Here is a 22,231-nt window from a genome sequence, read left to right on the forward strand (position 1 = left end):
CAGAGTGTGTGTTTCCTTGATGCTAACCTTAGACAACTTATCTGAGCCCAACCTGTGGTTTATGCATTGGCAGAAAGAAAGGAGAGGCAGAGCAATGCTGGCAGCCAGGAAGGCAAGCGACACGGTTGCAATGTGCTCCTGATGGCCCTGTGATGAACAAGGTTGCTGTGACTCTCAACCACAAGATGCAAAATTCTTTGAGTGCACGTTATGGATTGACTACAGTTATTATTTCTATTTATAAGTGATATTCCTATTTGTCTTGGATGCTTGCATCCTATTTCTGCCACACTCATACTGTTTTTGTAGATCTTGCTCATGTCAGAAAGCCTTCTCCAACCCCCAGATTTGAATCAGATGTGTTCATAGCACTTTGGCATGTGGATTTTGTTGGGCTGAACAGAAAAGAACTGCCTATGTTCACTATCACAGTAGATATTTTTGGGGATGTCTACATAGCATACAATGCCTGCCTTCCCCATACAATTGCTCTCCCCACCACTGGAGCAGATCTCCCCAGACCTTTTTATCTACATGACCTCACCCCCACACACAAAGCTGATTGGGTCAGAGTTCAGGTCTGGGTTGAGAAAATCAAGTTTCTTCTCTGGAGAATTTGGAATTGGGATGAAGAGACAGCCAGCCAGTCAGTTCAGGATGGTCTCAATCCAAAGGGACATACACTTGGGAGCTTAAGGGGGGCCATTTATGCCCTCCATGTGCACAGGGAATTGGAAAAAGGAGAGCTTATGGAAAGAATGAGAGTAAAGTAGCTGTGCAGAGATAAGAAATGGAGTGGGAATAGTTCCTGGGGCCACAGCTTTGCTTCAGTCCTGGATTTCAGTCTCTCCACTGGTTTGGTGGCCCTTGGGTCCTCTGACATATCTCAGAAGCCTTCCAGGAAATTCCTTTTGTAACTTAACCTAGCTTGAGTGAGTTTCTGTTATTTGTACCCAGAAGCACCATACCTAAGATGCCATCAGAAATTTCAGCTCTACGTGGGCTGTGGCCAGGCTTGTTAATCTGTGCAACCTTAGGCTAGCACAGTTCTTGACCCAGCTCCATGAATTTTTCTCGAATTGCACTGACTGAACTCAGCCTTTTTATCTAAGAGACAGAGGTAGCACTACCTGATCCTCCCCCCAGATCGTCATATGCTCTAGGAAATTAAATTAATTGAAACCATGGGATAGTTGATTCCACTGAAAGGTGGGCCTCACCTTGCTGTCACTCCACCGTATTTCCAGTTGGAAGAGGCAGGTGCAGTGAGAGCTGAACAGCAGGAGAGAGTGACAAGCGAGGCAGGGTATGAAAGGGGCTTGTTTTCTTCTATGTACTTTGGAATCAACTGGTTCTTTAATTAAGGGGAAAAAAAATCACCCTCCAGCTAGTAAAGACACCCTTAAGAAAATTAAAATAATGTAAATCAAGCTAAATGAATACTGCAAAAGCAGCGTTGGAGCTTGGTGGGATGGAGTGTTTGGATGCCCCTGAGGTTTTAAAACAAAGCCTGCAACTACTTCTTGGAGCAGAAACACTGTCCCTGTTGTTTGATGGCAAAGGAGACTAAATGCCGACACCAAGAGGGAGTCACAGGGGAGTTTAAGGTGACAGAATCTCCTTGCTGTTCTGGATCTCCAAAGACCAGGATTGAAACAAAGCCTAAGTGGATGATGATGACAATTCCTGGGGTTTCTTCTCAGGAGTGATCAGTGTAGAGAAATCACTTAAGTTGCAATTAAAATATACAAAGCAAATGGTTCAAGGGGAACTCCTAGTTTCTAGTAAAATATCTTATTAGCCACAGGAGCATTTAACGTGGGAAGTAGCTGAATGACTGATGTGTGACAGAGCGTGTATGTGCGTGCGTGCATGCACTGGTAGCCTAGTGGTGGCATGGGTATGAGGAGGAAGTTCAATATTCAAGCATCATAACAAGCAAAGGTGACATACCCAAGTGAGCAGAACAATCTGATCTTTAATTTTTGGTGTCACATCAAATGACTTAATTTCCCAAGCTTTTACCTTAAAGGATGCATGATGATGGCTATTTATAAAGTGTATACTTAATCTCTGGGAGAACCTCTCAAATATAACATAAAGCTTTTATTACAGATCAATGTTTCTGACCCTCCAGACAGCACAGCGACCCCATCAATCAATGTTTATGTGTGATGATAAGATGATGCAGTAAGATTTTATTTCCATGGGCCTTTTGGTGCAGGAAGGGCCCTGACTGAGCAACTCTCATCCTTTCATTTCTGGATGAGAAAAAGGAGAGTTGGAGAGGTTAAGCGCTTGCCTAATCAAGGTCATCTAGACAGAGGGTGACCATATGATTGATTCATTGTGCAAACTGGAGCACTTTTGAGAGTAAAAGGAGGTGCTATTATAATAACATCAGGACCAATTGGCTGCAACCTGGACTGTCCCAGGCAAGCCAGGGCATGTGATCCTCCTATCTAGACACCTCAAGGCTCTGCCTCAGGGTGTCCCACAGAGAATGAGAAAATATGCCACCTGCTGGTGTGCTTTGGAAGAACCTGTAATTATCTGGGGATGGGAGGCGGGGATGAGGAAGTATACTTCCTTGTACACGCTCAATCTGATGGGAGTTTTCCCCACAGTTCTAAGCTGGTGTTAGCAGGGGCTTGACTGGCCTGTGCAGGGCCTGTGTGACTATTAGAAAGAGGTGCAGATCTTTGGGGAGGACAAACACCCTACCCGGGGGATGGTGACTTTTGCAAAGATACAGGGAATTATAATACTCCAGTATGTGCTAATACTCCAGGGAAAATGACAATCAGAAGGGGCCTCAGACCCATCTTCTTAGAATAAGGGGTTTTGGAACCAACGGCTGATGGAATTCTGAGGAATTTTACCTCCCACACAGATGCCACTCTGGATTCTTGTAGATGGAGGATGGACCCCAACCCTGGAAGATGGAGCTCAAAGAAGAGAACCATTGCTGAAAAAAAAAAAGCTACCAGTTTTTTGAGCCCTCAGTGTGCTAGGGACTGTTCTGAGCACTTTACATATAATGATCTTCTTAATCCTCTAAACAACCTTACATTGTGGAACCGTTTTTGTATCCTGATTATGATGATGGTCATACAGATATATACTTGTGCTAAAATTCAGAGAACTGTGTGCCAAAAGAAAAAAAAGATAATCTTACTGTATGATAATTTAAAATATAAAGTCAATAAAAAGGACTATATACTACTGTATGAATCCACTGATTGAAACTTGCGAAAACGCAAACTATAGTTATAACAGATCAGTGGTCGCCAAGGGTTAGGGTTGGGGAGGATTGACTACTGAGGGACATAAGGGAACTTTCTGGAGGTGCTGGAAGTGTTCTAGATCATGGTTGTGGTGGTGGTTACATGACCAATTGTGACATTTGTGCAAATGCACCAAGTTGTATAGTTAAAATTGCTGAATTTTATTGCATGTAAATACCTCAATAAGGCTGGGGGAAACAACCCTTAATGTGAGCATTTTTGTTAGTCTCATCTTATTAATGAGAAAACTGAGACACAAGGAGGTTGAATAACTTGTCCAAGGTCACAGCTGACAAGGGACAGAGCCAGGATTCAAACACAGGAATGAACAATCACAGCAGTCTTAACCTCTGCATCTAACTGCTGTATGCAAAGTAGGTCACAGTTCCTCACCTGGGGGCAGGGAAACACATCAGCCCTAGAGAGGCAGGTGCAACAGGGAGGAAACATGTCCTCCACAGAGGACCTTATGAAAACAGCAGCTGTTCTGAGCTGGCCATTTGGGTCCACCACAATGAGTCTTTCCTGAAGCAGAGAATTACTTGCTTTGAAAAAACTGGTTTAGGGACACTGAGTCCTGATGCAGGAATCTGATGGTCCCTGGGCTTCCCCCTTCTTCTGGCTCGCAATGTGATTTAAAACCTCCTGGCTAAGCTCATTTTGCCAAATAGCTCCTGCAGGATTCATTTGCAAGGCTCAAGCCAGAAATTTCTAGCTCAGCAAATAGATCCAAAGCAAGAAAATGTATTCACCCAAGCTACCTCCGAGACTAAGGAATATGGTTTCTCATGCTTTGCAGAAGGAAACAGATGTATTTATACACAAACAAGTTCACAGATATACAATATCTTGCTTATTTTATTTCAAAGAAGTGAGAGGACAAATGCAACTGTACATCTGTATGAAACTTCCCAGTTGCTGTCCATCTGCGAGGGGAAGGTGAAGGAAGCAGACACACACAATGATGCTCTGTCATATTTCATACAGCAATTGTGCCACTTGGAGAAATAGACTCCTGTCTCACTTTACAGTCAGAAAAAGTGCAGGCTATTCTTCAGGCTGATGCAGAACTGGGAGGGGCTGAAAGATCATTTCAGGTAACAGACAAGGTACTTGTGATTAGAGAGAACAGACTTACCCATGATCAAGGAACTACGTAGAGGTGCAGCCAGAGAGGTGACCTCTGACTTGGCTAAGATCATTCAGTGCACAGCTGGAGGAAGAGACCTGGATTCACATCTTAGCGCTTCCCCATGCCAACCATGTGACTGAAGGCAGGCTCTTTGACCTCTCCAACTTTCTTTTCTCCTTAGTAAAGTGATGCTAATGAGTGCTAGCTCATGGGCTTCTTGTGAGGACTGGGTGTAAAAGGGCACTGAGCACAATGCCTGGAACACAATACATGCTCAATAAATGAAAACTGATGGCAGTGATAACATTAGTACATTGTGTCTTTCTTTTTTTTGGAAAGGGGAAGTAATTAGATTTATTTATTTAAAACGAAGGTTGAACCCAGGACCTCATGCATGCTAAGCATGTACTCTGCCCCTGAGCTATACCCTCCTCTCCTCCATGTTCCACTCTCTCTCTCTCTTTTTTCTTTTTAGTACATTATATCTTTATATGTTTTATTTGAAAGGATTTTGGACCAGATAAGATCTAAGGTCTAGGCTGGCTAGTAACTAAAGCCCAATCCCAGGAGTGGGTTTTTTTTTTTTTCCGGTACTGCACTATCACTCTGTAGTGTATATAGAACTGGCATCATTAGTCCAATTTCACAGCTTAAAATGTTAAGGCAGGCTAAGTGACCAATATCAGACAGCTAGTAAATGACAGAATGGGGTCTTGAAGCCTGATCTTCTAAGTCAAAATGTTGCCCTCTGTCCGGTGGCCCTACTGTCTGTCTCCTAGGACAACATCCTTTCCCCTTGGGTGTTTGTCTCTGCTTCCCTGCAGCCCCCTTCCAGGCCAAGGCAAACCCTGTTCTTGGAGACTGCCTCTGACAATCCGATCCAATGAATAATCATGCGAGCAATCCTAGTGTTGCCCTTTTACTGCTGAGATGGAGATAGATTTATAGAGGCTGACTCTGGCTGGTATTTGGGAATGGATAATTACCTTCACTTACTATATCCTAGGCTGCTTTGGCTAAATATTAACTGCCCAGAATTCTGCCCTTTCCAACCAATTCTGAGCATGAGCATGCCACAAGGAAACTAAGTGGCATAATTCATTTGAGGTGGCCATAAATCTAAGGCTTCTACCAGAAATGATGCAAAGAATTAATGAAACATGAAATCAAGTAAATGGAATTGAGTACAGTAATTAGTTCATATTTTAATCCTCAGGTCTGTTTATTATCCATCAACTGGAGAGCAATTAAGTTGGCACTATTGAGATGATTAGCTTTGTTTCTGCAAAAGTTTATCGATATGTCAGAGCAAATGAATCTGGGTTTTTTAAACAGCTTTATTTTGAATTGTATAACAGCACATCCATGGGGTGGCTAGACATCTAATGATTTAATTTTGCAATATTATCTAGATTACTTATATTTAATATTACTGAACTCTTCTGGGTGGTTATTGGGGAGAGTGAGTGGGAGGGAGGATTCAAACTGTGGAAAAGCATGGCTCATATCTTTGGGTTTTTAATGCAATAATAGTATGACTGCATTTTCATACTGAGACCAAATCAAGAATCTTCAAGTCATTTCACTTTCTATTTTGGTCTTCCAAACTTTAATTTCTGCATTTCTTGCAATTAGGCACTGTAATGGTTCTCACATTGGTGGTATTTTTCTTGGACACTCATCATTGCTTATATTTGTAAAATAACCTGCCAACATCTTGCCTCTTTGAGGCTGATTGTATAAACGCCCTTGTGACAGAGCTCTGCTCACTAAGGTAAGAAACCTGAATGTCAGGCTATATGTGCTCGACTGGGCAACTAAACCAAATGAACTAAAAGGGGCCTTTTGAATCTTGGGATTTGATATAATTAAAATTTGTATTTGAAAACTTAAAAATCTCAAAGCAAGAGTCAGGAAACTTGGGTTCTGGTCCTAATTCTGCCACTGAACCTCAGGGATTTGAGGTAGCTCTCTTGCCCTCTCTGGCATCTGATTTTCCCTTTGTACCACAAGTAGGTTGGAAGATGTGACCTCAATGGGGCCTCTAACACTGACACTTCAGATGGAGGCTTCGAGCAGACTTCTTCTTTCCAGTAGCAGGCCTGTATCTTGAAGTGGAGATGTGATCTCTGGTGGAACCTCTACAAATGTTAATAAATGTTGACAGTGGTCAGATTAGTAGAGAATGAGTTATTTTTACTTTGTATCTTATTTTCTAATTGATTTTATTCCTGTAACTTTGGAAATGGATAAAAAAAAAAGTTACAGCTAGTTCATGAAAGTGTTAGAAGCAGTACCCATGCTCTAACTTCAGTGTCATGGTTACTAAATGAAGGAAGATCCCATTCAACACTTGTCGAACCCTAACAGTTATGACTTCCACGATGACAGTTAGGTTCTAGACTGAACTCTGATCAGGTCACAGTTAATGCCTGTCTTTAATGTTGTCTTTGTAATAACACCTCCCTCCCTGCTTTAGACGGAGTACCAAGGGAGAGACAAGAATCAAGTAGAGAAAGGTGGTGGCTGTCATAATGCCATCCTGGCTGGACCAGATTGGAGTTATGATGCAGGTTAGGATGGGATCAATGGGATAATGAGTTGATCTCAGCAACTTTTCTTCAAATGTAGAGTCTTCTTTCTTAGGCAGCGTCACAGTGTCCATCAAAAACTGGCGATCCAGGAAACTGCAGACTTGAATGTGCTGTCCTTTCCCGGGATTAATGATAAAAATATCCAAAGGGAAAGCTTCCTATCCTTAGATCAGAGTCATCATCTGCTGGCTGATATTGTCATAATCTGCTCTGCTGCCAACTGGGCTTCTGAACTCTGTTTGCTTTGCTTCTTCAAGGCCAGTTTGCTCACTCTGGGTGGGACTGGCTCCTGGAATCCAGAGCTTTGCCTTCTAGCATTGACAAAGACAAGTTCCCTGATCTGATCTGGGGAGTAATTCCAGGGCTAAAATGAGGAATCTAAATGAATTTTTCTAGCACATTGGTTATCAATGGTTTCATTACTCCTCCTCCCAGCTACACTGAAAATTCACTTACCTTATATTAGTAAATACTTTAACATAAGATGCCTAGATCTTCTGTTAATATTGACACTAACTTTATTGGTTTGCCATTATGACAATAGAATTTCATTCATGATATACTGAACACAGTTTAGACTCTCTGGAAGCTGCAGTCTTTTAATTGATGTTCATTTACTCATTCAACCTGCCAAGTGCCCATCACATGTATGGGGAGATATAAAAGCACACCTACTGTGTGGTTGCAGGGAGGTAATGGTTAGTTTGGGAAGATGGGGTCTTCCACTAGGTCATAGACTCCTTAATGGCAGCTCATGGCCTGTATGTCTTTAAATTTTCCCGCTGGACTAGGGCCCAGAGTAGGTGAGCAATCATTATTATGGGGCTTATGGATAAACCTTGGCCTATGTTAAGCAAGTTTATGAATCAGAAGACCTGAATTAAGTCCAACCTCAATCACTTATCGTCAGGCTGGTCCTGGGCTTAGTTTCCCCAGGTATGAAGGAGAAAGTCCTAAGGGTAACCTCACTGAACTTGTGTTTAGTGATTAATCGGAGAATTTACCTCCATGTGCTTTGGAATTCACTCAACGAAAAAGCCAAAGTCCATGCAAAGTCCATGCAAAGAGGACATGATCTGCTGCAGCTCCTGACCCTACTTTTACCTCTGTGACCTCTCACACCCTATCACTTACATATGTGCACATGCTGGTCCTGATCATCCCAGGATGCTCAAGCTCTCTCCCACTTCAAAGCCATGAAACTGGTTTTTGCCTTTGCCTGGAATGCCCTTCCTTAGTCATCCCTGTAGTAACCACGCAAATATCATGCTCTCAATAAGACTACACTGCCCACCTTATTCATCCTTGTAACTCACTGTCTGCACTCCTCATCCTCTGATCCCCCTTACTCTGATCCATTTCTTTTCCCATAGCATTTATCATATTCTAATATACCATATAAATTTACTCATTTATTATTTATTATTTGTCTACCCTCATTAGGCTTCATCACCTTAACAGGAAGGATTTTTGCCTACTTCATTCACTGTAGCACATGGGAGACTCTCAGTCAATATTTGCTAACTAAATGAATGAAGGAAAATAAATCCCAAAGCATGTGAACAGTGGCTACATGTTAGCAGTGAGATTCCTCAGCCACCTGTGGGCTTGACTGAATAAGTTCTAGATTGCACTGCATAGTAATTGGTTCAAGTCAGTGCCTTGTTTCTCTGATGGATATAAAATTCCTCCAAGGTGACAAGGGTTCAGTCCTTTGTGTGTGTGTGTGTGTGTTTTACTGCATTTAGGATAAGGCTAGATTAGTGCCTCTTAAATACATTCTGAATTTCTCAAAGCATACCTCTTTCTCAGAGAGAGCCCAGAACATGTCTTAGTGATTACTGTGAACTAAATCACTCTTCCTTTTTCCAGTTTCTAATGGAATTTGATGCTTTGGACAGCCTTTATTAAAACACTTCAATTTAAATGAGGCTACATATTTCCTGTATAGTCAACGAATGCAATACCCCCAAAATTCCAGGAAAAAAAGCCAGTAGTAGATTGAGTTACTGATTCAGTGACTGAATGATTAACTCCACAAACAGCAATTAAGCACCTACCGTATGTCAGGCACTGTGCTAGGTGCCTGGTGTACAAAGATGAATAGCAAAAAATCCCTGTCTTTAAAGGGATTACCAAGGTTATTTATTCCTTAATTCAGCAAACATTTATTGACTCTGTTGTCATGTGTGAAACAATGTACAAAGATCTGGGAATACAGTGATGATCAAGACAAAATCTCTATCAACAAAGAACTATGATTATAGTAGACATGATAGTAAACAGTCACAAAATCTACAGTGATGGGTGATTTAGTAGATTGGGGTCAGCATAATTTTTCTTGAAAAGGCCAGGTAGTAAATATTTTGGCTTTTGCAGGTCACACACGGTATCTGTAGCATATTCGTCTTTTTCTCATGAAAACAGTCCTTTAAAGATGTAAACCATCCTTAGCTCCTCAGCTGAATTTGGCTCACAGTCTACAGTGTGTAGACTCTCATAATAGATGAATACACAGGACTTTCTGGAAGTCAAAAAGAGGCAGCAACACTTTACTGGCTGGGAGGAGGGAAGAAGGCTTGGAAAGCTAGAGCAGGTGGGCTGTGCTAGATGCAGGGGGAGGGAGATGGAGCCAGCATTCAGGGGAGAGGGAACAGCTTTCCCATGGCACTCAAGTCACTCTTCCATATGTATTAGTGGTGTATCTCTTATTTTTAAACATCCCAATTCTCATTCTCCCTCAAATCTCCAATTATGCCAACAGAGCGTCTCTACCGGGAGGTCCCAGCCTTCCGCAAAGTGCTAACTAGATTTCCAGAGTACTTCCCCCTAGAGCAGTTCAGCGCCTAACTGGGCCCTGGTTCTCTGTCGTGTGCTCCTCAGCACTTTCATGCCCTAGCACACTTCAGGACAATTCGGTGTTAGTTGCTTATTCCTACAAATTTGTGCTGCTTTGTGAAACCAGTCTCTCAAGGATGCAAATAATTGATTCTTTTTAAGAGGACAAGGTCTGCATCCTCTGTTGTTTAGTCTCAATTGTTTGCTCTGAGATAATTGTTGTCTCTATTCTGATTCAGAGCCACTAAAAAATACGTGTCTTTTACCTGGGACTTCTATGTTCCCTTTTAAATAAACAAATCTTATCTACATAGCAACAGCTATGGACTTTTTCCTCCCTCAAATGTGTCTGAACAGAGTCAAAGATTCAACAGGCTGAGACTTGAAAGGTTGATATACTGCTACCCCACCTTCATAGGGAGCAGCAACTGCGTCAGACCGCACAGCTGTTCATCCATCTCCTTAATACAATCTGGAGAGGGCTATTTCATAGCTCCCTTTCTAGAACAATCTTCAAATATAACCCGTATTTCATTGTTTTATAAGCACATGTAAGCCTCAATAGACTGTACGCTTCTCTAGGCAGGAGCTTGGCTGTGGAGCTCAGCACACAGCAGAAGCACAATAGCCACGGGAATAGTGGATAAAATGAACAGGAGAATCTGGCCACGGGTAACCCGTGAGGAGGCTGGTGTGCAATTCTCAGTGTATCCCCTTAGCCCTTTGAAAAGGAGAATTTAAGGAAGATTTTTAAACTGGTTGTTTCCAATTTCTCCCCTAATAAGAGCGAGTCTTCTTATCTAGCCTCACTACTGCAACTTAACCCACAGGCAGGATTCTTTTCAAATAATATCTTTTACCTGGTTAATGTTTTTTTTTTTTTTTCATAAATAACCTACTTTATATTAGACATTAATCTAACCACTTAGATATGATTAGCAAGCTAAAGGTCTTACATATTAAAAAGTTAATTTTCCCATCTTAAAAAAAATCAAGACATTTGAATCTCTGAATATGCTCATTTATCACCAACTCCCAACAAGACATCCAGGAGTTTCTCATGTAGGACATGAATAATTTTTATAAAAACACAGTTGCTGACTGTGTCCTACATCCACGCAGCTTTATAAAACAAAGCAAATGATTACCATCAATTACAATAACCTCACTAGACAAGACTGCAATTAATCTACAACTCTTCAGATAACGACTGCTGCACTGTGCCAAGGAGAATGCCTGGCATTAATTGACTTATCACTATCAGCGATGATAGATGGGGCAGATGGCAATGTGATTATTCACTGTCGACAAAATAAACACATGCTTTGTTGCTGAAGTGTCTACTTGGGTCCACTCCGAGGACAGCCAAAAATAGAGGCCAAAAGTTGCTCTGAAGATGGTTCAAAATAAAAATAAAATGTTAACCTAAAGAATGGGATATATTTACTTTAACTGTGGCTTAACCCTCAGTAGACTCCAACTGGAGAATATTTTCTATAAGGAAGTCATGGACTGAGTAGAGTTTCAGCATTAGAAAGTGCATTAAAGCCCACAGTCCACTTGCTCATTAGGATGAGTCACTTTTATGAAGTCCTCAAATTCCATTCCATGCTTAATAATTTTAGTGATGGAAATTCATTATTTTCAGAAGCAAACTCATCCCATAGATGGATAGCTCTCACTCCTAGAACATACATTTAGCTGAATGCTGTCTTTCTAGAACTTCCAACCATTGACCCTACATTTCCCCTCATCCCACATAGAAGATGCCAAACTCTTCTTGCTCAACTATTGCCCTTTAAATATGAGCATACTTCATTTTGTTGCACTTTACTGCACTACCCAGATATTGCATTTTTATTTTTACAAATTGAAGGTTTGTGGCAAAGCCACAGCAAGCAAGTCTATTAGTGCCATTATTTCCAATAGCATTTACTCTCTCGTGTCTCTGTGCCATATTTTGATAATTTTCTCAATATTTCAAAATTCGTCATTATTACTATATTTTTATGGTGATCTGTGATCAGTTCTCAGATGTTACTATTATGACTCACTGAAGACTCAGATGATGGTTAACATTTTCTAGTAATAAAGTATTTTTAAATTAAGGTATGTACATTTTTTTAGACATAATGCTATTGCACACCTAACAGACTGCAGTGTAGTGTAAGCATAACTTTTATATGGACTGGGAAACTGAAAAATTTGTGTGACTCATTTTATTGTGATATTCACTTTATTGCAGTGGTCTGAAACTGAACCTGCAATTATCTTTGAGTTATGTATGCCTGTATCTCAAAAACCAATGCCTATCCAACTCTTTCCACGACATGTTTTGGTGCTTTCAACATTCTTCTTATTATTTTTTTTTTTGGACCTAGACTCACAGCAGTTTATAGACCGCTCATACCCAGGGGCTTGGAAAGAAATGTGATACATCTGATGCTGTCTACCCGGGGCATGGCATAACTACTTGTGCTGAGACTGATGCTTAGTCTTGTCTTGGAGCAACAGATGGGTGCATGGTTACTCTGCTTGAGAAGCTGCTCTCCAAATCCCATTAGTCTAAATGGGACCCTAGCTTTGCCACTTCCAGGGGGCAGTTACCTTGGTTGCACCTTTTAAAATTTTTGTGCAGTATGGCTCTGTTGATTAAGTCCTCTCATTTAGAAAACTGGGATAGTTCAAGCAGAATCTGAGCTGAAATTGACATAGTGGGCACTAACCAAATTCTTTTGGAGAAATTTTTACAAATGTGTATGCCTGGACCCCTCCTCTGGAGACTGATTCTGTTGCTTTGGGAGAAGATTCCAATGAAAATATTTTGGCAATGTTCCCCATTTAATTCTGATTTGCAAATCTGTTTAAATGCTTGCTTTATTGGGAACACTTAATAATGTACTACTGAGGGAGTGCTTCACAAACCTAACCATCATACTCGCCTGAGAGCTTTAAAAATGCAGATTCTTTGGAACAACTGATACCTGTGGTCTGGGGTAGGTCTAGGAAAATTAATACATCAAGTGATCAAATTGTTATCTGTTTCCCTTAAGGATTTTGGAAGCTCTCATTTACTCCAAAATTGTAGTTTATATACAAGTTACAAAGCACCCTTACCACATATTGAAGAAACAAGCAACTTCAAGAAATTCTACAATGTTAAGATTTTAGCCTACTGACCATCTATATTTTTCTTCATTCATTTAATAAATTCATTCATAAATTTATTTTTATTCTGAGACAATATTGTGATAGGCATTGGAGTTTAATAGTTCAGTAGGGGAGAGAAACAAACAAACAAAAAATAACAGCAAATAAATGAATGAGTCAACAAAGAAAATAATTACAAATCTTAAAATACATATTTAAAAAGGAAGAGCTTATCTAATTTGGATAGTCTCTAGTTCAGACTGGCAGTCCCCAGTCTCTCTCAGTTCATGAGTTTTTCCCCTCCTTTCATCATATTCCCTGCTATACTTTAGTTCAGGGTCTGCAACTCCTTGACATCTTCCATTACATTTCCATGTCCCTTTGGCAGACATCCCTAATCATTCCCAGCATTTTCCCTGCAGATCCAGGAAGGAAACCCTTAGTCCTGCTCAACCCTGCCCTCTATGCAGCCATTACTAATAGATCACAGATGAAATCCATGTGCAGCTTCCCTTGACACTCCTTGGTTTTTGCTGTCCCTCATTTCCTGTTTTACCTTTGTTGTCCATCAACTACTGAATACTTCCAGTGCTCCTTGCATTTTTAATCCCACTTAATTTTTGAAACAACCTAGAGAAGTGTCTAAGCTTAGCCTTAGAAGGATCAAGTAACCATCTCAAGTTTACACAATTAGTATGTGTCAAAGTAGGAGTACTAACTCAAGTTCTTTGACCCTAAAGCTAACACTCTTAAAATTGTTCTGCATTGCTCTTTTCTCAGCCCAGTTCAAAGGGGCACCTCCTCTGTGAAGCTTCTCCTGAACACTTCAAGTAAAATTTGTCACTTCTTCCTTTGAGTTAGCCAGGGCCTTAGTACATCTCCATTATAGCATGACATTATACTTTAATGATTTTGATATTGCATTCTTTGAGCTCCTCTGCAGTAGGAGCTCTATCTTTTTTTTTTTTTTTTTAAAATCTCTGTATCCTGGTAACTAGCAGAGTGCCTAGGTAGGTTCTCAGTTGACGTATTTTGAACAATCATTAAAATCTGGCCACTGGACTCGTTAGGCTTATGGATCTCTTTCTCAGTGTGTGGCCTTATTATATAAAAATAATGCCAGGTTTAAACATGATGTTGATTAAAAACATTTAAAAAGTGGGGGAGGGTATGGCTTAGTGGTAAAGCACATGCTTAGCATGCACAAAGTGCTGGGTTCAATCCCCAGTACCTCCATTAGTTAAAAAAAAAATTGAAAAGTAAATAAACCTAATTACGTCCCCCCACCAAAATAATAATATAAAAAATTTAAAAAATATATTAAAAAGACCAAATCAATAATGAGATACATAATTCTGTTATTTCAAAGCCTTCTTGACTTATTGAGGACTCTTAAACAGAAACCTAGTTGCAGGATATTTAGCATATAAGGATTGCTGACTCTTACTTGATAATCACCTTCAAAATACAAGAGAGGTAAAACAAGTCAAATTAACTACACTCTGCTTGTCAAGTGTCATAACCCAGATGATACCTGTTTAAGCTGTGGCTCTTATCCCATCACTGAAGCTCTGGTTTGGCTCTCTGATTGGCCTGAGTTCTGTATGGGTTGATGGTGGCACATAGTGACACTCACCATTAATGGCAGCACAAGATGACATTTCCATTCTGTAGAAACTCAGTCAGCCTATTTAGCTGCCTGATATATATATAACAGTAAGTCAAAGTTTTGTGCAAATTAGACTCATCATTCTACCAGGAGGGATAATTACGGAATCTGTGTGATTATATCTGACATAGAGGAGGCTGATTGCCCAGATAGGTATAAATGAAGATGTACATGAAAGGTGAGGGTTTAGGGTTGAAATAATGCTCTGGCGATTTCTTAGGGCAGTAGTCACAAGAGAGCTGCATCAACATCTCAGAAGGAAATATGAAGTTTCATTGTGGTCTTCCCTGGAACCTCATTATAAACTTCCATGTCAACTCGCAAGAGACAGATGGGGAAAGGAGGCACAGACCTTCTTATTTTATAGATTCAAGAGCAGTCTTTCCATATGTTATCTCACCTTGGATATAAATAGGCACCAAATCGTATTAATTGGCACCAAATTGTATTAATTGGCAGTTACCCATAGTACTTCAATAACCTCACCTACCTCCCCAGAGAAGGCTTGTCCATTGAGGAGGTGCTCCGACCCTTGGCTGTCCTCACTCCCAAAGTGCAGTCGGATCTCCTCCAGCCGGTGGCTGTATGTCATGGGCCCTCCTGATATGTTGACCAAGTGCTCCTTGTCCAGGCGCAGGGATACGTGTCTTCCAGTGTTGTACATGGTCCCACTGACCTACAAGGCAATGGAAAGCAGGTCAGACAAGGCTCTCCTCTTTCCATTTCTCACAATTTCTCACTCAACCTGGCTGGTGCCTAGACAAATGCTTTTGCTTCCTTTTGATAGGAAGACATTGGTTTGATTCCACATGTGGAGCAGGGAATGACAGCCTCTGAAGAGGGCATTCCTGCTCTACCTGGCCTCTGTGGTACTTTCTGTGAGTCATAAGCCACATTATCATTCAGGAATCTGAGGTAGGAACTCAAAGGAGACCTCATCACTTATGACTAATATTTTGGGCATTGCATCTTATGAAAAATTAACTTGTCCTTTTATCATAATTATTTGGAATATAAAGATCTCAAGTGTGAGAAATTGGAAAGAGCGGTTAGTGGGGATGAGATGCTACAAAGGCCAAAGGAGAGACAAGGAAACTAAAATGGGTGAATAGGAGGAAACCTTAGTGGGAGACTGAGGCTTGGGTCTGAAGACTCAAGTATGCAGTCTGGTGTGTCTTGGTTTAGGTCCTTCTGTCACCCCTGCAACCAGACACTGCACAGAATGAGAGCTCTGATCCTTCTCCACAGCTTCTGGCCTCAATGTGAAGCTAAAGAGATTCATACAAGCTCCCCCTTCCACAGATTCCCAGACCTGCCCCTCACTCCCTATTCCATCTTGCTTTAGGCACTGCAAGCATTTAACGTTACTGCTTGGGGTTTCTTTTCCTTCTTTTCTCTTTGAACGTGATGATTAGTTTCATTTCCTTAGCACCTCTCAACACTAGATATTAGAATGCTGATTCCTACCTGTGACCCCATTGCCTTAGTCTCCTGGGTTGACTCAGCTCCAGGAGCAGACTGAAAGCTTAAGGAAGACTTCGACTGGGTCTGGATGGGATGCTTCTGGACTACTGATTGCAGAGCTACTTGGATTTTCTACCTGCTTACTCTGACTCCTTTGGGCCCAACCCTACAGTTTCCTTGAGGGCTTCACATAATTTCTGATACCTTCATCAGACGTGGTTTTCATATATTTGCTCTTTAGCATTAGCCTATGTGCCCCTCCACCTTTCTGACACTAGTCTTGTGATTGATCAGTTAGTTTAGTTCTGTAGGTTTCTCCCTGTGGCAGAGACAACAATGCTCACCAGATACTCCATTGACTCGTTATTGCACCACCTGGCTGTAAGGTGAAGCCCGTGTGACTGATGTTTGCCACGGGCTATGAGGGGACATGACAAGTGTCACTTCCAGGCTGAAACAGTGAAAAGTTTATGCACAATTCTCCAGTCTGTTTCTTCCCCTGCTACGTCAATCAAGGGGGCAATGTGAAAATGTGCAAACGTGGTGCAGCTACAAGATGGAGCCTGTGTCAGCCTGGGTCCCCGGCAGACTATGTGCAGATTGCAAAAATGGCTAGAGTTCTTCCCCTCCCTGTAACTGCACTACTTTAACGTGACTTTGTAACTGCTCCCACCAAGATAGGGGGTTGGTTATTTCTCCACTCCTTGAATCTGGACAGGTCTTGTCACTTGTTTTGGCCAATAGCATACAGTGGATACAATGTGCTAAATCTCTAGAGGCCTTGCACACATCCTTACTCGTTTTTGGAAACGAGATCATCACGCAAACAGGCCTGGGCTAGCCCGCTGGAGGATGACACCATAGTGAGGAGAGCCATCCCAGGAGAAGCCATCCTAGACTGGCCATTCCATGGCTGCTCCACCAGTTGACTGGCCCAGCCAAGATCAGCTTAGCTTGGCCCAGACTAGGAGAACTTCCCACAGACCCATGGGCTGGGGAGCTAAAAAATTGGTTGTTAAGTCCCTAAGCTTTGGAATCATTTGTTATATAGCAAAGCTAACTGATACACAGTAGTCAATCATCTCTGTCCTGTGAGTCTGGAACTAAGAACAGAAATTCTGGACAGTCTTTGTTGAGTACCTGAACTAGAAAGTCACATGGGGCTCAGACAGTCAAACTGCTAAGCAGCTGGAAAGTCACACCAGAGAGAGAGAAGAGCGAACCAGATCTGCCAACAGTGACAGAGGAAACCGTGCGGAGAGAGAAAGAGAACTGGAGAGAGTAACTACTTCACCCTCAGAGATCCTTTGCACCTCTTTGTTCCACTCCCTTCGTGAGGCCTGGGCTGGACTTCCTCTGATGCTTCTTCACACCTTACAAATCAACTTATTTTTTCTTAAGCTCTTTACTTCTAACAATCAAATGAGCCCTATCAAATACTCTCCTCTTTTTCTCCAGTCTCAAATAAATGTATATTTAGTCAGTATGAGATAATGAGAGCTTGTCTTCTTTCATGTCCCAAGTTATGACTTTCTTTGCAGTAAAATAGTTAGAGGTAGGTTTGTGTTTGACTTTGCATTCATCTTTAAAATTTATTTTTGCTACTTATTAAGATAATATATAGGCATTTTATGTAGTTAGGAAGATACAGAACAGCTCAAGGAAATAAAAATCAGCCACAATTCCAAGTTAGCCAATAATCACTACTAATATTTGATATATAAACTCTTTGCCCTCATAAATATATATACCCAGATTTTAATGAAATCATTTTATTTGTATGGTAATAAATGATTTTCACATGCATATATATGATTACATACAAATGTATTATTATATATAATCATTTATATATATATACACATTTATATATTTATTATTTATATTAAATAATATTATACACACTATATTTAATGTTTATTATATACCATTTATATAGTAGTATATAATAAATATATATTTTTTTAGTCACATGAATATTTCCAGATTATCTGGAATAGCAGTAGCACTTTGAAACATCTTTACAATATTCCACTGTAAAAATACATAACTTATTGCTGAATCTTTACAACCCCTCCACTTTTTCACTATTGTTAAACAATATTGCAATGAGATATAGAGAACAGACTAGTGGTTACGAGTGGGGAGAGGGGAAGGGGGAGGGGAATTCAGGGGTAGGGAAAAAATAAAGGTTATTATGGGATTATATGAAATATCCGTGTGAAACCTGAAAATTGGAAAGCACTATAGAATTTAAAAAACCTTTCATTCAATAAAAAAATACTGCAGTGAATATTCTTAAGGATAAACATTTTTACTAGTCTCGAGATATTTCATTAGGCAAACTCTGGGTCAAATGGTGTACACATTATTACAGTTCTTATTATCCACTGCCAAATCCATCTGCTGTGGGGAGTAGGTCCTACAGACCAGGGCTGGATCTCCAACTCTCTTCAATTGAGACTGAGGGATGGAATCATGAGATTCAACTAGCAACACTCATGGGCACCCACGTTGTGCCAGGCAGGATACCAGGAGCTTCTTCGAATTCTTATAGGACCATATGCTCTGCCCCATATATATAAATGTATTATATATATTGTGGGCAAGTATATTGGGCCTCCCTGCACTTCTAAAACTCCTTTCAATGTGTCTACCTAATGTTCCTAAGAAAATTATTGCCCACTGAAGCAAGGCAGGGACCATGTCCTATGCTTGTCTGCATTATTCTAGTACTTAGAAAACACACTGGCACATAGTAGAAGGAAGAATCAAGGATTCTTGTGTCAAAAGAGTCCCATTCGGCCTCTTGGTGATCTTGGGTAGTTCAGTTAATTTCTTGAAGCCTCAGTCTCCTTAACTGTAAAATAGAGGTAAGAAAATTTCCCCCATGAAAATGAGGGGTTAAAAAGGTATAAAGCATAAAGAAAATGAATATCAAAATAATAGAAGTAAATCTGTCCTTGTCAGTCATTACTTTAAATGTAAACGGATTCCATTTACATGAGGTACCTAGAGTCGTCAAAACCATAGACATGGAAAATAGAATAGTGGTTGCCAGGGGTTGGGGGACAGAAAGGAATGGGAGCTACTGTTTAGTGGGTATAGAGTTTCAGTTTTGCAAGATGAAAAGAGTTCTGGAGATGGGTGGTGGTTACCCAACAATGTGAATGTACTTAATCCTGCCGAAATGTACAAGAAAAAATGGTTAAGATGTGTATTTTACACACATAAAAACTAGGGAAAAAATTCCCTCATGGGTTTTTTTTTTCATGAGAATTAATACATGTAATGATTCCTTTACTTTCAACAATGTGCAGGTGCCCAGCTAAATTTGAGGGAACTGTGTTGATCTCAGCCACTTCCCACAGCCTGGTGGAATACAGTGTTGCTTTCTAAAAGTCACAGTAAAGAACTTTGACTGACTTCTGCATTGCAATGATTCATTTGCCTCTTATTTTAAAGCTCCAGATGTGGGAAGCATCCAAGGTCATTTTGAAGGCCATGAAGCAAACATGAAACCAGGGTAATCAGGAATAAATCATTGTGTCTTCTAGTTCTTCTGCTCCATTCTTCCAGACTCCTTCTGCTTACATGGCTCTGATTTCATTCATTCATTCGTCTGACTATGTGCTAGGAGCTGGGGATAGTGTGGTGAGTAAACGAGGCATGGTCCATGCCCTCCTGGAGCTCACATCTCCATTATGTAGAGACAAGAGTGAGGTAAGGAAGTTATGGAGAATCCATCTGAAATTCCACCATTTGCCTAAATGTTCTTACAGTTAGAGGAAGAACACTTTCCCCTCCACCCTTCCTCCAGACACCGAAATAACATTAATTTATATTAATAAAAAAAAGCTGTGTAGCCAGGGTATGGTTTGTTGCACTTCAATTTAAAAATAAAGGCTTGACAACATTATGTATAATATCTAATGGCACATCTGCACTGTAGTAATTAACATTGCAGCAGTGTCATTCTACCTGTAATGCTAATTACAGTGTTCCCAATGAACTACTTTGGCACACAGCATGTTGCAAAAAGTTGTATTATGCAGGCCAGGTAACAGAGCTGAATGAAGTTGAAGCTATGGGCGGTATCCAGGTTGCCTCTGGCGCCTCACAGTTCTTTTTGTTATATTTTAATTCACTGCAAAATGAGATGAGAGATGTGATGCCCAATTTACGAATGAGAGAAGAAAGCGTGGTTGGTGAATGCTCAGTGACTTGTCCAAAATCAAACAGCTGGCAGTGGTGGCAAACCCAGGTCTTCAGATTCCAAGTCTAATGATCTTGATGTGATCTCATTTCAGATGCAAAATATGTTGGGGATTTTCATTTCCTCTCCAGGCTGTAGATGCAGGGCTTAGACAGTTCCAGAGGCAGCAGGGTTCTTTTTCAGGAAAATAGAGAACTAGGAAGGATACTAGGCTGCTGAAGTTCATCCCAGGAGGAGGCCTGGAGAAACCTGGAGGTTAGGGAAGTCCCTTGGTTTTCTCATCTGCAGACACTGACCCTGGTTTAAGACTGGGTAGAGCTATATGCACTGAGGGAAGTGGTAACAGACACTCCAGACAGATATGCCTGTCAAGACTGTATGTCAATCAATACCATCTTGGTAACTTGAAACTGTCTAAAAGCAATGTGTTCTTTTGCAAAGCCAAAACTTTACCCCAGTTTATTCATTTTGTAAAATTGGCTGTTTTTGTATAGCAGATAAAGTGCTTTGTGGCAGCTTGTGATTAGCCGGGACCTCTTACTAATGGACTCGCCTCTTCTTTCATTCTGCTGACACTGCTGTATTACAGGGAGATAAATTCAGCCTGTGTGTTTTTAAGGTAAGGAGAATTTTCATTCTTTAAAAATGAGTAACATCCTGTTTATAACAGTCAGCATCTTGGCTTGAATCCTTAACTGGTGTCAGATATGGTGCTTAGTACTGAACCTGAACTTAATTAATCTTCACAATTTCTCCCTCACCAAACCCAGCACCAAACCCAGTGTGGTACTTAGACCCACGCCATTTGCTTCTTCTTGGATAGGGAGCTATGGGGCTAAGCCTGTACAGAGTGGAGGCCCCCCCGCCGCCGCCGCATACCTAGCCTCCTTGGCCTTTGGGGCGCTTTCCTGTCCTGAAGCAAACATCCCATCAGTGAAGGCCAGAGCCTGCCCCACAGATCTCTGGCTCTACAGCCTGTACTTTTAGCCACTGGGAATTATTAGATGCATAACTAATTACCCAACAATGCTTTCTTCAATGTTTTCTTCAAATATACATTGACAGTATAGGAATCCCACAGTGGTTCAGAGTTCAGGGTGTTTGAGATTACTTATTATATTAGTCAGAGTTCTCCGAGAAACAGAGTAAATATGGTGAGTATATACATAAGAAAGAGATTTATTTTAAGGAATTGGCTCACATGATTATGGAGGCTGGCAAGTCCAAAATCTGCAGGATGTGCTGGCAGGCTGTGGATGCAGGGAAGATGGTGTAGTGCAGGTCCTAAGGCCAATTACTGCAGAAGTCCTTCTTGTTCTGGGAAGGCCATTCTTTTTGTTCTAGTCAGGTTTTCCACTGATTTGATGAGGCCCACCGACATTACGAAGGGCAATCTGCTTTGTTCCAAGTCCACTGATTGAAATATTTATCTTATCCAAAAATATTCTCAGAGAAACATCCAGAATAACATTTGGCCAAATATCCAGATACGGTGGCCCAGCTGAGTTAATACCTAAAATTAACCATCATACTTATCTCCAAGTCCCACTTGCTTTCTTTACTACATCTTGCTCAGACAGCTCTTATCCAGTTGTGCTGATACCACTCATAACAGGTTGATACATGTAAAAGGTGTATATATATATATTTTCTATATCATATAAATTAAAAAGTCAGCTATACTAAAACTTTTCTCAAAACCTCAGTCATATGGGAGGAGAGCCAGTTTGAAATAATGTATATCTGAGTTATTGAACAATTGTAAAGTAACAATTTTTTTTTTTGTCAAAAGCTATATGCACAAAAAGGCAAATTTATCCTTGAGTTTGCATGGGACCTCAGAGATGATTCTGCTGTAAGACACTTATGTTGTCAAACTTC

At 40.7% G+C, this 22,231-nt stretch overlaps 1 protein-coding gene across 1 annotated transcript in view; it reads right to left on the reverse strand.

The window, feature by feature from the left end:
• CA10 (carbonic anhydrase 10) overlaps window positions 1-22,231 on the reverse strand; it is a 511,272-nt gene that overhangs the window by 92,849 nt on the left and 396,192 nt on the right. The window contains exon 4 of the mRNA XM_032457987.1: window positions 15,161-15,346. Within this exon, the coding sequence (XP_032313878.1) occupies window positions 15,161-15,346 (186 nt within the window). The remainder of the gene's footprint in view (window positions 1-15,160; window positions 15,347-22,231) is intronic.

This window comes from Camelus ferus, chromosome 16, assembly GCF_009834535.1.
Source record: "Camelus ferus isolate YT-003-E chromosome 16, BCGSAC_Cfer_1.0, whole genome shotgun sequence".
NCBI classification, from domain to species: Eukaryota; Metazoa; Chordata; class Mammalia; order Artiodactyla; family Camelidae; genus Camelus; species Camelus ferus.